The sequence below is a fragment of the Cherax quadricarinatus genome, chromosome 57, assembly GCF_038502225.1.
Source record: "Cherax quadricarinatus isolate ZL_2023a chromosome 57, ASM3850222v1, whole genome shotgun sequence".
In the NCBI taxonomy this organism is placed as follows: domain Eukaryota; kingdom Metazoa; phylum Arthropoda; class Malacostraca; order Decapoda; family Parastacidae; genus Cherax; species Cherax quadricarinatus.
In genome coordinates this window covers 26,313,808-26,331,930 of record NC_091348.1, presented here as the reverse complement: position 1 = coordinate 26,331,930, position 18,123 = coordinate 26,313,808, and the positions used below count along the sequence as shown (strand labels likewise).

Sequence of the window (18,123 nt, the reverse complement as noted above, 5' to 3'; positions counted from 1 at the left end):
GCCAAAATTTTTAGGTTCTTTTAAGTAAATAATGAGAGTGTGAAGTTAAAAATTGATTTTACAAATGCTACGAAAAAAATTATTAATATAAGATTTTTCTGAAATCGTTATTCACATTCGTTATTACGAATGTGAATAACGAATATGAAGTTTGAAGACATTCTGTTAAATTGTTTGAGGCAGATTGTGTGAGGGGGAAAAAAACACTTATCAAAAAAAACAAGGGTCTAAATGCTTATTTTTCTAAATAATTTCTCAGGAGAGCAACTTGAAAATCATGGCAGTGTATGACGGCACCCATACGGATTTTGTTTTTTAGAATTAGAGGAATTAGAAATGAAATATTCGCCCCCCCCACCGAGAAAATATTCATAAAGTTCTTAAATTTTTGTACAAAGGCAATAAGACCAATTAGATGCCAAAACTTAAATGGATATCTTGGGCAATTTACGAATTATTTGAAGAAATATATATAAAAAAAATAAAAGTGGCATTAATTGTAGAGCGTTTTAGTTTTGGTTTAAGTTTATTAGATGTTATGGATGAGTAAGTTACCTACTTAATCTAGATACAGAAATTAGGAAACTAGAGAGAGACAATGTCCAGGAAAACCTAACTTTGTTAAATTAGACACATGTGCAACTCTTGGGTATCTTTATTGAGGAAACGTTTCGCCACACAGACAGGAGGATTTGGACAGACTGCAAGCCTGGCAAGACAAATGGCTCCTGGAGACGAACCCCGTCAAGTGCAAAGTCATGAAGCCTGGAAAAAGTCAAAGAAGACCGAAGACGAAGTACAGGTTCGGCGTTCAAAGGAAACAAAACTCATAAAAAAGAGATGTTAGGGTGAGCATCATACCGAGCACATCTCCTGTGGCTCACATCAGCCAAATAACTGCTGCAGCATACAGGCGCCTGGCAAACCTAAGAATAGCGTTTCGACATTTGCGTAAGGAGTCATTCAAGACACTGTATATCGTGTAAGTCAGGCCCATATTTGGAGTATACTGCACCAGTATGGAGCCCAAACCTGGTCAAGCACGTCAATAAATTAGGGAAAGTACAAAAGGTTGCAACAAGACTAGTCCTGGAGATACGGGGTATGTCGTGCGAGGAGAGGTTAAGAATTCAGTGCAATTTTTTTTCCTAATCTGCAGAAGATGCTAAATCCTTTTCCATCATCACCACATCTTACCTCACCTAACTTTATTCCGCTTCACCCTCATCTCTCATCAAACTCACCTCAACATAATATCCACCAGCTTTTTCACAGCTCAAACAAAAATCGAAGTTCACATAAGTCTGTCCTTGAATCAGACAATGTACTCCACGGAAAAAATACAGATGTTATTTAAATCCATTTGCAGAAAATCACATAAAAATATAAGAAAGAAGGAACACTGCAGCAGGCCTACTGGCCCATGCGGGGCAAGTCCATGTCAACCCCTGGCTTAGACCAATAACCCACACAGCCAGGCCACCTCCACTTAAGGAAGTAACACGGCATCTGACCTAGTAGCACCAGCTAGTCAGGTCTAACTCACACCCACCCACACCCACTCATGTATTTATCTAACTTATTTTTAAAATTACACAACGTCTTAGCTTCTATAACGGTACTCGGGAGTTTGTTCCACTCATCCACAACTCTATTACCAAATCAGTGCTTTCCTATATCCTTCCTGAATCTGAATTTTTCCAACTTAAAGCCATTGCTATTTACATCCCCTTTATTCATTCCTGTTTTCCATTTATACACCTCGATCATATCCCCCCTAATTCTACGCCTTTCGAGAGAGTGCAGATTCAGGGCCCTCAGTCTATCCTCATAGGGAAGATTTCTGATACATGGGATCAACTTTGTCATCCTCCTCTGTACGTTTTCCAGTGCATTTATATCCATTCTGTAATACGGTGACCAGAACTGCGCAGCATAGTCTAAATGAGGCCTAACCAATGTGAGGGCGTCAACATCAGAGCCATGGACATCTTATCTGTGTCTTCCTTATCCGCATTTCACGTTTTACGCAGAGTAAAACTCACCCCCTTCAACTAATTTGTATTATACACTTCCCTTACTTAACTAACTTAAGGTGATTCTCCATATTAATTCTTGGTTACCTCATTTAATGTTTAAGTTGAATTTCTAGGCAATTTCTTGGGAAGGATAAAGATTAACAAATGTAAAAGAGTATGTTAAAAAAATCCAAAACTTAATGTGGTTTACTATGTGATTCTTACTTTATTTTGACTTATTTCTACCTCTCTTTCTTAACTTTTTGACTCTAAGATTACTTCTATTCATTTAGTGAAAGAATAAATTTTCGTGGAAACTAAATGATAATCCAGGATTATTACCCGATGATTAACACAGGAGAGGCAAAATCCTATTTACCATTGTAGTGTTAAAGACGCACGTGTATTGTGATTGAAGGGCTGTGTTGGGAGACTGTGAGAGTGACTGACTAGGTGAGGAGTGTGATTTTACTGAGTGGCGTTTGAGGATATGGGATGAGGGGGGGGGGCCTTAAATGGTGGTAGAGGATTTTTGATTCTAGGAACCCTGTTATCTTTCCTCTCCCTGCTCATTCCTGCTCCTCCACTATTTCTATTGCTGTCCTCATCAACTAGAGCCACTGGTAGCTTTCCAATATTCACCATAATCCTACCTCATTCTACCAATAACTACTATCCCTAAAACTCACATTATTATAAGCTTGGTAATTTAAATACCTCAGATCGCTGCTTCTAAAAACCATTTTTGCACCACAAAATCGCTTACCACTATTTCTAGTTATGCCCTAACAACTCCTCCCTCCCTACTGCTCTGGTCCTGGTCAGCGCTCCCACACCTTCCCTAGATAGGTGAACCTCATCCCTGGCATATGTTATTTCTGCCACAGAAGAGATCCCAGTTGTCTTTAAAAGGTACTGCAGTGTCTTTGGTCTTGGCTCAGTCAGCATATTACACCAATTGCCTGAACAACCATTTCCTCCTCTCCTTGGTAAAGTGCCTCATATTATGTCTGTCGCTGACCTGTACCTTCTAATCAGGTCCCTCGTTCTAGTTCTGCCAACTTCACTCACGAAATCGTAATAACACGATTACAGACAAACCACGGTGCGGGTAGAGATCGAACTCACGGCAAGTGAATCATAAAACTCTCCAGGCCAGAACGTAACTAGCTAACTGGATGAATCTTATTGTAGCCAGCTGCCCGGTGGCTTACGCACTAGCCTGGAGTTTTACATCTCACTTGCCCTGAGTTCGAGCCCCACCCATACCGTGGTCTGCCAACATCGTTATCAAGACGGCTAACAATATCCTGTATCCCAGCCCAAGGAAAACGCACCCTCTGCCTTATCTTTCTATCTCTAAGACAAAATGCCTTATCTATAAACCTAAACTGACTGTCCCCAACTAAAACAATGTTCTTACCTTTGCTCGCGGGTTTCGTCGTGATGTTTCCGATGTCTTCGTTGGGATGTCCTGGATCGTTGATTCACTCACCTGTTAACACAAAGAAAGAATTGCTGGTCTCCCCATCAGTCTCCTGGATCTTCCTTAGTTTCATCTTCGTCCCATTCGTTCCAACCACCATCCAGTACTTGGTCTGATCATCGACACGACTGCTCTCGACGACCTTCTTCCAGGGATAATCCTCGCCCATATCTTTCAGCCGTTGAAGAAAGCTATCATCACAGTCTTAATGGTTAGTTAATGGTTCACAAAGATCCATTTTGCACTTAAGAACCCTTGACAAAAATTGATCAGGTCCCGGGAACTTACTTTAATCGGTCAACCTGTTTGAATTATCATATCCCTAGTGACTGTGATACTACATAATTTATTTTCTTCAGCTCCACTATAAAAATTAATTACTGGGATATCGTTTGTGTTTTCTTGTGTGAAAATCGAGAGGAAATGAGTACTAAAATTCGTGCACATTTCATTCTCGCTGTCAGAAAGCTGTCCAGAGTTTGTTTTAAATTTACCAAACTTTTTTCTAGCCTTTGTTCTATATATCTGGAAAAGGCCTTTCTGGTTTTTTTTCGGATTCTTAGTGCTGTATGATCCTTCTGGGTTTAGCGCTTAGTTTTGATTATAATAGTTTGCCACTTCAGTTTCATAATCTCATTTAGCTTTTCTTGTCCCTTTCTTAACCTTTCTCTTAATGTGAGTATATTGATCCATGAGATGACCCTCACTTCTTTTCACACACCTATAAATTCCTTTCTTCTGCCCTAAAAGTGTTTGAGCCAATTGTTCATCCATATCGGATCATTTCCATTCGAAATGATAGGTGTTATCTAAGCCTATTGACAACTGGTACTCTCTATGCCCATTGTAATCCGATAAGTGAAAATCTCAAATCATCACTAAATTATCCCTATCATACTTTCATTCAATATTAAAGGTAATCGATTTGTGGTCTCTCGCAACAAGTTCATCTGTAATCTGTAGATAATTAACAAGGGTATCCTTTTTTTAGCCAGAATCATATCAAGCAGGTCGTTTCCCCTCGTTGGTTCTGTCACAGACTGCTTGATAAACAAGTGAAGGAACTCAGTGAAGTTACAGTAACTCCTCCCGCTAAGACACGATGTATGCAGTTGAATTCTATGGTTGTAAAGTGTTTCTCCACCTTTGTTATTGATTGATTGTATTGTCTGGACACTTAGAACATTAGGATAAGGGGAAGGGGTTGTTTATTCCATTCTGTAGTAAGTTTATTTGCAAAAAAATATGCAAATATCGAAACCAAGCGATACAGGATGCAAAACAACCACGGGAGTAGTAGAATCTATCATTCTACTCTACCCGTGGTTGTTTTGCAAAAAAAATGTGCCTATTATCGTGTGTCTACTGCTTCTTAGTTTCTTCCCATTGTTTCGAGTTGAGAACTAATTCAGTTCTTCAATGACAAGATAGAAAAATAAGCACTACGACATAAATCAGTATTTCACTACAAGTGAATATTTCGCCAGGAATGGAAGATGGTTAAGTGACTCTCATCTACAACACGGGAGACTGGTCTCTATTGTTTAACAACCCAATAATTTGACTCAATTTTGGGTAAACTAGATGTGCTTCAGCCGATGTGCTGTCTAAGAATAATAACCTACATATCTCTCAGCCTCTGATCACCGGAATATTAATACACACAAAAGGGATAGTAACTGTACTTAAAACTCCTAACAAACAGATGGTATCAAGGTCAACTCCCTTAAGAAATAAAAGTAACAGCGTAACTCTTCCACTGTTTAAGAGATTCAGGAACGTTAGCAAAACACACTTAAGAAGCTGTAAGTTAACACCTTCAATAGACCTATGAGAAGTTGGCCAATTCTATCAAGAGACACAGGAACCATAGATAAACAGCCTTAAGAAGCCCAAGAACTATCATTCAACCTGGTCAAACACTGTGAAATTAGGTTGATTATAAGTTCTCGTTACATATCGTGAAGGTACGAGACAGTAACGATTTTCCTTGATTCCCGGCGTCCTGTCAGGGAAATCATTTATCTCATCTTAAAACTGGATGGAAAAATTATACGTGCAACATTAATACGATATTTTATTAACAACGTTTCATTCACACATTGAGCTTATCAAGTCACAAGAGCCACGAATCTCTAGCTGTGTTGTGGACTCCTTTATTCGGGCTGAAAATTCTGGATATGATTGTGAGTGATGGTTCTAAAAATCCTTCGTTTTTTCGTGTCTTCGTCCTTGGTGATGAGTCGTGGGTTTTTGTGAGAGTTTCCGTGTAAAACAAAGGCGTTTAACTCATTCGTTCTACTCGTGAACTGGCGTTCAGAAATGCTTGTTTGGAAGTTTTTGTACAAGTCGTCCACGGATATTCGATTGCAATTGTTGCAAGAGATTGTGTATACAAATGCACATGGTTGATCCTGTAAGGTGTTTCTTACTGATGGTGTTCTTGATTGTAGTATTGTAGTGGAATACTACATTCAGTGTTTGAGAGAATGTAATTCAATGTTTGAGAGAATATTGGAAACGAGCCATCTGGCTCAGTGGTTAACGCACTGGCCAGTGAGTTTTAGGACTTACAATGAGTTCAGCTCCCACCCGTTCCCTGGTTTGGTAAGTCGGTGCAGAAAAAAGTAGAAAATTCATAATTTTTTAAATTTATAACTGGTGGTGTGAAGAAGCATAATATTTTACAATTGTTATTGTGGCTGTAAAACCAAAATTAATATTCCCTGAACAGATTAAGAATTGCTTACACAAAATTAATATGCATAGTAATTAGAGAAGTATGATATTAACTTCGTATTTGCTGCCTGATACTTCAGTAAGTTAGTCCTCCAGAATAGTCCTGTGTATATCTGGGAGTCTTGTGTATATCTGGGAGTCTTGTGTATATCTGGGAGTCTTGTATGTATCTGGGAGTCTTGTATATATCTGGGAGTCTTGTATGTATCTGGGAGTCTTGTGTATATCTGGGAGTCTTGTGTATATCTGGGAGTCTTGTGTATATCTGGGAGTCTTGTATGTATCTGGGAGTCTTGTGTATATCTGGGAGTCTTGTATGTATCTGGGAGTCTTGTGTATATCTGGGAGTCTTGTATGTATCTGGGAGTCTTGTATATATCTGGGAGTCTTGTATGTATCTGGGAGTCTTGTGTGTATATCTGTGATGTATCTGGGAGTCTTGTATATATCTGGGAGTCTTGTATGTATCTGGGAGTCTTGTATCTGGGAGTCTCGTGTATATCTAGTCTTGTATATATCTGGGAGTCTTGTATGTATCTGGGAGTCTTGTGTATATCTGGGAGTCTTGTGTATATCTGGGAGTCTTGTATGTATCTGGGAGTCTTGTGTATACCTGGGAGTCTTGTGTATACCTGGGAGTCTTGTATATATCTGGGAGTCTTGTATGTATCTGGGAGTCTCGTGTATATCTGGGAGTCTTGTATGTATCTGGGAGTCTTGTATATATCTGGGAGTCTTGTATGTATCTGGGAGTCTTGTGTATATCTGGGAGTCTTGTGTATATCTGGGAGTCTTGTATGTATCTGGGAGTCTTGTATATATCTGGGAGTCTTGTATATATCTGGGAGTCTTGTATATATCTGGGAGTCTTGTGTATACCTGGGAGTCTTGTATATATCTGGGAGTCTTGTATATATCTGGGAGTCTTGTATATATCTGGGAGTCTTGTATATATCTGGGAGTCTTGTATATATCTGGGAGTCTTGTATATATCTGGGAGTCTTGTGTATACCTGGGAGTCTTGTATATATCTGGGAGTCTTGTATATATCTGGGAGTCTTGTATATATCTGGGGGTCTTGTATATATCTGGGGGTCTTGTATATATCTGGGAGTCTTGTATATATCTGGGAGTCTTGTATATATCTGGGAGTCTTGTGTATACCTGGGAGTCTTGTATATATCTGGGAGTCTTGTATATATCTGGGAGTCTTGTATATATCTGGGAGTCTTGTATATATCTGGGAGTCTTGTATGTATCTGGGAGTCTTGTATATATCTGGGAGTCTTGTATGTATCTGGGAGTCTTGTATATATCTGGGAGTCTTGTATGTATCTGGGAGTCTTGTATATATCTGGGAGTCTTGTATGTATCTGGGAGTCTTGTATATATCTGGGAGTCTTGTATATATCTGGGAGTCTTGTACATATCTGGGAGTCTTGTATATATCTGGGAGTCTTGTATATATCTGAGAGTCTTGTATATATCTGGGAGTCTTGTATATATCTGAGAGTCTTGTATATATCTGGGAGTCTTGTATATATCTGGGAGTCTTGTATGTATCTGGGAGTCTTGTATGTATCTGGGAGTCTTGTATATATCTGAGAGTCTTGTATATATCTGGGAGTCTTGTATGTATCTGGGAGTCTTGTATATATCTGGGAGTCTTGTATATATCTGAGAGTCTTGTATATATCTGGGAGTCTTGTATATATCTGGGAGTCTTGTATGTATCTGGGAGTCTTGTATATATCTGGGAGTCTTGTATATATGTGGGAGTCTTGTATATATCTGAGAGTCTTGTATATATCTGGGAGTCTTGTATATATCTGGGAGTCTTGTATATATCTGAGAGTCTTGTATATATCTGAGAGTCTTGTATATATCTGAGAGTCTTGTATATATCTGGGAGTCTTGTATATATCTGGGAGTCTTGTATATATCTGGGAGTCTTGTATATATCTGGGAGTCTTGTATATATCTGGGAGTCTTGTATATATCTGGGAGTCTTGTATATATCTGGGAGTCTTGTATATATCTGGGAGTCTTGTATATATCTGGGAGTCTTGTATATATCTGAGAGTCTTGTATATATCTGGGAGTCTTGTATATATCTGAGAGTCTTGTATATATCTGGGAGTCTTGTATATATCTGGGAGTCTTGTATATATCTGGGAGTCTTGTATGTATCTGGGAGTCTTGTATATATCTGGGAGTCTTGTATGTATCTGGGAGTCTTGTATGTATCTGGGAGTCTTGTATATATCTGGGAGTCTTGTATATATCTGGGAGTCTTGTATATATCTGGGAGTCTTGTATGTATCTGGGAGTCTTGTATATATCTGGGAGTCTTGTATATATCTGGGAGTCTTGTATATATCTGGGAGTCTTGTATATATCTGGGAGTCTTGTATGTATCTGGGAGTCTTGTATATATCTGAGAGTCTTGTATATATCTGGGAGTCTTGTATATATCTGAGAGTCTTGTATATATCTGGGAGTCTTGTATATATCTGGGAGTCTTGTATGTATCTGGGAGTCTTGTATATATCTGGGAGTCTTGTATATATGTGGGATATGTATCTGGGAGTCTTGTATATATCTGGGAGTCTTGTATGTATCTGGGAGTCTTGTATATATCTGGGAGTCTTGTATATATCTGGGAGTCTTGTATATCTGGGAGTCTTGTATGTATCTGGGAGTCTTGTATGTATCTGGGAGTCTTGTATATATCTGGGAGTCTTGTATATAGTCTTGTATGTATCTGGGAGTCTTGTATATATCTGGGAGTCTTGTATATATCTGGGAGTCTTGTATGTATCTGGGAGTCTTGTATGTATCTGGGAGTCTTGTATGTATCTGGGAGTCTTGTATGTATCTGGGAGTCTTGTATATATCTGGGAGTCTTGTATGTATCTGGGAGTCTTGTATGTATCTGGGAGTCTTGTATGTATCTGGGAGTCTTGTATGTATCTGGGAGTCTTGTATGTATCTGGGAGTCTTGTATGTATCTGGGAGTCTTGTATATATCTGGGAGTCTTGTATGTATCTGGGAGTCTTGTATGTATCTGGGAGTCTTGTATGTATCTGGGAGTCTTGTATGTATCTGGGAGTCTTGTATATATCTGGGAGTCTTGTATGTATCTGGGAGTCTTGTATGTATCTGGGAGTCTTGTATGTATCTGGGAGTCTTGTATGTATCTGGGAGTCTTGTGTATATCTGGGAGTCTTGTATGTATCTGGGAGTCTTGTATGTATCTGGGAGTCTTGTATGTATCTGGGAGTCTTGTATATATCTGGGAGTCTTGTATATATCTGGGAGTCTTGTATGTATCTGGGAGTCTTGTATGTATCTGGGAGTCTTGTATATATCTGGGAGTCTTGTATGGATCTGGAGTCTTGTATGTATCTGGGAGTCTTGTATATGGGAGTCTTGTATGTATCTGGGAGTCTTGTATGTATCTGGGAGTCTTGTATATATCTGGGAGTCTTGTATGTATCTGGGAGTCTTGTATGTATCTGGGAGTCTTGTATGTATCTGGGAGTCTTGTATGTATCTGGGAGTCTTGTATGTATCTGGGAGTCTTGTATGTATCTGGGAGTCTTGTATGTATCTGGGAGTCTTGTATGTATCTGGGAGTCTTGTATATATCTGGGAGTCTTGTATATATCTGAGAGTCTTGTATATATCTGGGAGTCTTGTACGTATCTGGGAGCCTTGTGTATATCTGGGAGTATTGTATGTATCTGGGAGTCTTGTATGTATCTGGGAGTCTTGTATATATCTGGGAGTCTTGTATATATCTGGGAGTCTTGTATGTATCTGGGAGTCTTGTATGTATCTGGGAGTCTTGTATGTATCTGGGAGTCTTGTATGTATCTGGGAGTCTTGTATGTATCTGGGAGTCTTGTATATATCTGGGAGTCTTGTATGTATCTGGGAGTCTTGTATGTATCTGGGAGTCTTGTATGTATCTGGGAGTCTTGTATGTATCTGGGAGTCTTGTATGTATCTGGGAGTCTTGTGTGTATCTGGGAGTCTTGTGTATCTGGGAGTCTTGTATGTATCTGGGAGTCTTGTACGTATCTGGAAGCCTTGTTTATATCTGGGAGTCTTGTATGTATCTGGGAGTCTTGTATGTATCTGGGAGTCTTGCATGTATCTGGGAGTCTTGTACGTATCTGGGAGCCTTGTGTATATCTGGGAGTCTTGTACGTATCTGGGAGCCTTGTGTATATCTGGGAGTCTTGTATGTATCTGGAAGTCTTGTATGTATCTGGGAGCCTTGTATGTATCTGGGAGTCTTGTACATATCTGGGAGTTTTGTATGTATCTGGGAGTCTTGTATGTATCTGGGAGTCTTGTATGTATCTGGGAGTCTTGTATGTATCTGAGAGTCTTGTATGTATCTGGGAGTCTTGTATGTATCTGGGAGTCTTGTATGTATCTGGGAGTCTTTTATGTATCTGGGAGTCTTGTATGTATCTGGGAGTCTTGTATGTATCTGGGAGTCTTGTATGTATCTGGGAGTCTTGTATGTATCTGGGAGTCTTGGGAGTCTTGTATGTATCTGGGAGTCTTGTATGTATCTGGGAGTCTTGTATGTATCTGGGAGTCTTGTATGTATCTGGGAGTCTTGTACATATCTGGGAGTCTTGTACATATCTGTGAGTCTTGTATGTATCAGGGAGTCTTGTACATATCTGGGAGTCTTGTATGTATCTGGGAGTCTTGTATGTATCTGGGAGTCTTGTACATATCTGGGAGTCTTGTATGTATCTGGGAGTCTTGTATGTATCTGGGAGTCTTGTATGTATCTGGGAGTCTTGTGTATATCTGGGAGTTTTGTATGGATCTGGGAGTCTTGTATGTGTCTGGGAGTCTTGTACATATCTAGGAGTCTCGTACATATCTGGGAGTCTTGTATGTATCTGGGAGTCTTGTATGTATCTGGGAGTCTTGTATGTATCTGGGAGTCTTGTATGTATCTGGGAGTCTTGTATGTATCTGGGAGTCTTGTGTATATCTGGGAGTCTTGTATGTATCTGGGAGTCTTGTATGTATCCTGGCGTCTTGTATGTATCTGGGAGTCTTGTACATATCTGGGAGTCTTGTATGTATCTGGGAGTCTTGTATGTATCTGGGAGTCTTGTATGTATCTGGGGGTCTTGTACATATCTGGGAGTCTGGGAGTCTTGTATGTATCCTGGCGTCTTGTATGTATCTGGGAGTCTTGTACATATCTGGGAGTCTTGTATGTATCTGGGAGTCTTGTATGTATCTGGGAGTCTTGTATGTATCTGGGGGTCTTGTGTATATCTGGGAGTCTTGTATGTATCTGGGAGTCTTGTATGTATCTGGGAGTCTTGTATATCTGGGAGTCTTGTATGGATCTGGGAGTCTTGTATGTGTCTGGGAGTCTTGTATGTATCTGGGAGTCTTGTATGTATCTGGGAGTCTTGTATGTATCTGGGAGTCTTGTATGTATCTGGGAGCCTTGTATGTATCTGGGAGTCTTGCATGTATCTGGGAGTCTTGTACGTATCTGGGAGTCTTGCATGTATCTGGGAGTCTTGTATATATCTGGGAGTCTTGTATGTATCTGGGAGTCTTGTACGTATCTGGGAGTCTTGCATGTATCTGGGAGTCTTGTATGTATCTGGGAGTCTCGTACATACCTGGGAGTCTTGTATGTATCTGGGAGTCTTGTACACATCTGGGAGTCTTGTATATATCTGGGAGTCTTGTACATATCTGGGAGTCTTGCATGTATCTGGGAGTCTTGTACATATCTGGGAGTCTTGCATGTATCTGGGAGTCTTGTACATATCTGGGAGTCTTGCATGTATCTGGGAGTCTTGTACATATCTGGGAGTCTTGCATGTGTCTGGGAGTCTTGTACATATCTGGGAGTCTTGCATGTATCTGGGAGTCTTATACATATCTGGGAGTTTTGCATGTATCTGGGAGTCTTGTACATATCTGGGAGTCTTGTATGTATCTGGGAGTCTTGTACATATCTGGGAGTCTTGCATGTATCTGGGAGTCTTGTACATATCTGGGAGTCTTGTATGTATCTGGGAGTCTTGTACATATCTGGGAGTCTTGTATAAATCTGGGGGATGGACTTTGCATTGAGTTCTTTATATTTGGAGGTGAGGTTAGGGTTTACGGCCGTCCTCTAAATCTGGGAGTGGGCTTTTCACTGTGTTTTTTTCTATATTTCTAAGTGGTGAGACTTAACACTGTGACTTCTAAATTTTGGAACCAGGTGTCTCTATATCCTGAAGCGTAACTTACCAATATGCATCTTCTAGCGTATACATAGGTTAGAACTGCATGCTGGGTACTTTCTATATTTAGAGACGGAGTTTGACATATCGTATCGTGCATGTCTGGAGGAGCCGCCTAACAATGTTTAACATCAATTTCTGATGGTGACAAATGGTCCTGGGTCTTCTATATCTGTAGGATTGAGCTTAATATCACATGTCTCAAATATCCATGGAAAGGGGTTCTAAAATTTGATTATCCATCTTCAATATACTTGTCCTCTGCTTGCTGGCAAGAGTGATTCATGCACACAAGAGAAGCATGCAGTATTTTACTTATTTATTGGATGTGTTGGGCTCATAAAATATTGGAAATTCTTGTTCTACTGCATCAATATTCCGCTGTTCTTAAAGCATTTAAAAATTGGTTATACATGAATGTGAGTTTGATTTCGTGTTTTTGACACTTCAAACTCACGCTCAAGTGACAACCAAACTTTCATTATTGTACCAGATTATTATAATGAAGCATTGTAGGTCTCGTCACTTTACACACACACACACACACACACACACACACACACACACACACACACACACACACACTGTCACTCTCTCACTATAATTAGGAATCTTAGCTTATTTAGTCGTTCAATAAGATGAAAAAGAGACTTATATCCTCCACAGATCTTTCAGAAAGTGACTTTACCCAGAGATCACTTGAAATCCATTTTCCGAGAATAGTTTCTACTAGGCAGTTATAACCAAAAAGAAATCCACATCTTATCCCAGCTGATATACTTTACTGTGTATGGCAATTGCTCTTAGATACTGCCGGTTCTAGACACCATCAATCACCATTCAGCAGATGACTTATCAAATGAGACATTAAAATACGTTCGCTAACATAATTTACCAAGGACATTTGAGTGAGCAACATATTAACTAACGTATACATTAATCATGTAGCTTTCACTTTAAGGAATGCATCAATTTCTGAAGAGACCGTATATTAGGGAAACCAGACGAGAATAAAACATGTATCTCACGTGTAAGGCGGATGACCTTCCTGAGGAGTGACGGTAAAATACTCATCATTAAGCATCTGTGACCCCAATGAGTTTTCCCTCATCCAGACGACCCGTGGGGTGGGATGAGCAGCGAAGAGGCAGGTGAGGCTGACACTGGTACCCAAGAGAGCCCACGTAGTTGGCTTGGGCCCCCTGACTTCCGGCACGTAGTTGACATTGACAATAATTTTCTTACTGATGGATGGTGGGTGACCGTTGGTAGCAATGCAGAGGTAGCCACCTGCACTACGCTGGGTCACCTTCTGTAGTAATAGTGAGCTGCCCACATAGTCAGACACTGCCGAGAGTCAAGACAAGTTATGCATATGTGGCTCAGTGCCATAGGTCAAAAGAATTAATGTATATATATATATATATATATATATATATATATATATATATATATATATATATATATATATATATATATATATATACATATATATATATATATATATGTCGTGCCGAATATGTAAAACTGGTCAATTAGCAAGAACTCGTTTAAAATTAAGTCCTTTCTGAAATTTTCTCTTATACGTTTAAAGATAGATTTTTTCATTAATGTTGATGTAAAAATTCACAATTTTGCACCAAAAGAATCTTAGGAAACTTACCTAACAAGAACAATTTATTTTAGCCTAACCCAACTAAATATATTTTAAATTTGTTTACAATAATTTAATACTAAACAAACACAGTGAAATATATTTTTTTCGATAGGTTCAGAATGATTTTGGTGAAAATATTGCATTCACAAATTTTCGCTTGTCCTATAAGGCAAGATGAGCGTTGCTATTTAAGCCAAGATCGCAAGTTCTGCCTATTCGGCACGACATATATATATATATATATATATATATATATATATATATATATATATATATATATATATATATATATATATATATATATATATATATATATATATATATATATATATATATATATATATATATATATATATATATATATATATATATATATATATATATATTCACAAAAATACAACAGAAAGTAAAACAACATAGGTAACTCAGAGATACATCTCGAATACTTCGTCTAGCTCCCCTGCGGTGGGCCGCGTGCCCAGAATGCGGCAGGCATTTCCTCTCTGGATCGCAACACTGAGTCTCTGAAAGAGGAAGCTCGTCGCCCTGTGGTCCTTGATTTCTATGATGAGCTTTTCACCCAGCTCTTTGAGGAACTTTAGGGCACACTTGCCCCATGCTCCAAGGGTCTCCGACCCTATTGGAATGAAGTTATAGCAAGGGGAAAGGTCTTCATATTTTCGGATCTTCTGGGTCTCCCTGTGGCTGGCAGCTCCACCCCTTTCCACTACGGAGTATGGCAAGTAGGTGTCTGCCAATGTGGCAGCACAGGTGCAGTCCCAGGCAATCTGCTTTCCATCCTTCCAGGGTAGCATAGTGGCTCCATCAGGACGCTTTTGACTTCCATCAGACCTCTGTACTTGGGGTTCCCGTTGAGCTGGGCAACGGGCTGTGGCGAGGCTTCTCTTTATGATGTCACTGACCTCCTCATGTCTGGCATACTTCCCTTCTGCTGTGTGACACACGAGACCATGATGTCCGAATTGATCAGCTGTCGCCCTGCCGCAAATACACCAATGTTCGGTGAGGATGGGGGCGGCTAGGCGAAGAGCAAAACCAATCCGAATGGCCTGTGGGTCGAGACGGGTGCCCAGGGAGGAATTGGGAACAGCTAACAGGAAATCTCCTGTCGTGCCGAATAGGCAGAACTTGCGATCTTGGCTTAAATAGCAAAGCTCATCTTGCCATATAGGACAAGTGAAAATTTGTGTGTGCAATAAGTTCGCCAAAATCATTCTGAACCTAACGGAAAAAGTAGATTTCACTGTGTTTGTTTAGTATTAAATGACTGTAAACAAATCTAAAATATATTTAGTTGGGTTAGGCTAAACTAAATTGCTCTTGTTATAATAAGGTTAAGTAAGTTTTCTAAGTTCCTTTTGGTGCAAAATTAAAAATTTTTACATCAACATTAATGAAAAAAATATATCTTTAAACGTATAAGAGAAAATTTTAGAAAGGACTTAATTTTAAATGAGTTCTTGCTAATTGACCAGTTTTACATATTCGACACGATATATATATATATATATATATATATATATATATATATATATATATATATATATATATATATATATATATATATATATATATATATATATATATATATATATATATATATATATATATATATATATATATATATATATATATATCATTAACAGCAATATAAAATGCTTTATTTCTGAACTAAATCTAACTTAGAAACCTTACCTAACTTAAACCTGGATAGATTTTTAGCAAAATTTTGCTATGTCTAGCATAGGTCATTTTAAATTTATTTAACATTACTGCAAATCAATGATATATATTTTTCCATTACATTCAAGTTGATTTCCGCTGTTTTATGGCAAAAATAAATTTTCATTCTGCTAATTCGGCAGACAACACCTTCGCCAGGCTCTAAAACAAGGTATGGCTATGGGAAACCCACTTTTCCTCACACAGTAATTTGTATATGGAATTCTATGAGACAAAACTCCTTAAAAATATTCTTTTAAGTACAGCCAAGTGCATATTAAAATGGTATCAAATACGAACAGGTTGTTAGGTAAGACACATATGCAGCAGTTAGGTATGTTTATTAGGCCTACTGTGTAGGCGAAACGTTTGGAAAAAAAGATACCTAACTGTTGCATATCTAAAGCCAAAAGCTTAAGATATGTAGATGTTATGTGTAACAGAGGGATCAAAGTACTGACCAGCTACTACCCTGACTCAGTGGTTTAACACATTCAGTTAAGTTTACAATTGATCATGAAATAGATATCTACTATTCTTAGATGTTTTAATCCATCAAAATGACATTTAAATTTTCTGTGTATAGGAAGTCAACCGATGTGTCATCATACATTCGCTGTTATTCCAGTAATGAAACTTTGGGTAAAAGAAGAGTTTTTCTCTCAGTATTCCTGAGAGCTTTACGTACTTGCAGCCTTCAATATTTCAGGGATGAAATTAGTAAAATATATAACAAACCACTTAATTGAGATAGGTCAGTATTACGAACACCGGTGTAATCTAGTGGCCTGCACACCTGTTTGTAGCATGATAACCAAGGTAGAAACGAGGAACAAGAAGAAGGCAGTGGAGAATAAATACTTATATATTTCCTTCACCAAACAGCAAGCAATAATATGTACAGTGTTTACAGAGGATATGTACAGCAAGGCAATTATACAAGCGAGAGACACTTGTGGTACACTTGCTTAACAAGTGTACCACATCGCTTCACAACTTTGGTGGACATCCTTTTCATTGGCTGGTTGAGTCAAGGTTCTAGCATGATCCATTGAAAAGGTTCAGTATAGATATTTTTAAGAATAATCGCACAGTGAAACACAAGGATTGATCAAGAATGCACTATCCAACAGAGTTGGAGGTGTTTACAAGATCCCTTGTACTCTATGTCCGCTCTCATATGTAGGGTTGAAGGATAAACAACTGGAAACTAGTTCTAGATAAACTCAACATCAGTAACTTGATTTGGATGGCACAGGAGTCAAAGACAATCTTTGATTTTGACTCCTGTTAAACCTCTTCATTATGCGGCACCAGTCACTGGATGAAGCCAACATCACCTGTTTAATAACACTGGACAAATCTGGTGCCTTCGACCGAGTATGTCATCAGCGTCTCATGGTAAAACTACGAGCGCCTGGAATCTCTGACTCTGTGATACTTCCTGGTAACTAAAAACCATTCAGTCTGTGAAAGTGATCTACAAAAAAAAAAGTTCGGCCCATTGTTATGTTGTCTTCATCAATGTCCTGCTTCATCTCACCTACAGAATCTTATGTCAGTGCAGATAACAGTATTCTAGCATTGACGTATTTTCTTAGGCACATCAGTCACCAGCTTACAGCTATGTCTAATAATAATAATAATATAATGTCTTTATTTGCTGCAAGTACATGTACAAGGTATACAGACCATAGTTGACATCAATGACATACTACTATATACAAAGGTGCTTGTTATGCTGAGCATTTCGGGCAAATTAGGTAAGTTTTGTCCCAGGATGCGACCCACACCAGTCCACTAACACCCAGGTACCCATTTTACTGATGGGTGAACATAGACACCCGGTGCAAGGAAACACGCCTGATGCTTCCACCTCTTCTCCGGGAATCGAACCCGGACCCTCGCCGTGTGAAGTGAGAGCTTTTGCCACCAGAACTTTACTGTTATGTTGAGGGTTAATGTAATCAGATTACTACACTTGGCTCATGTCAGCGGAGAGCGAGAAGATTGCTTCTATACCACAAGACGGACAGCAAACAGCAACTCTCGTTGTCCCCTTCCCAAGAAAAATCACATAAATTGCCATTCTTAATTCCTGGAATGACTCGAATGTGGGACGTTTTTTTACTCAGTATTCGAATATTAATGAAACAATATTTCATCAAATAAAATATTTCCCCTTC

The 18,123-nt window shown here is 38.9% G+C and overlaps 1 protein-coding gene across 1 annotated transcript in view; it reads right to left on the bottom strand.

The window, feature by feature from the left end:
* LOC128693431 (protein amalgam-like) overlaps window positions 1-18,123 on the bottom strand; it is a 137,004-nt gene that overhangs the window by 94,456 nt on the left and 24,425 nt on the right. Inside the window, exon 5 of the mRNA XM_070097447.1 lies at window positions 13,566-13,884. Within this exon, the coding sequence (XP_069953548.1) occupies window positions 13,566-13,884 (319 nt within the window). The remainder of the gene's footprint in view (window positions 1-13,565; window positions 13,885-18,123) is intronic.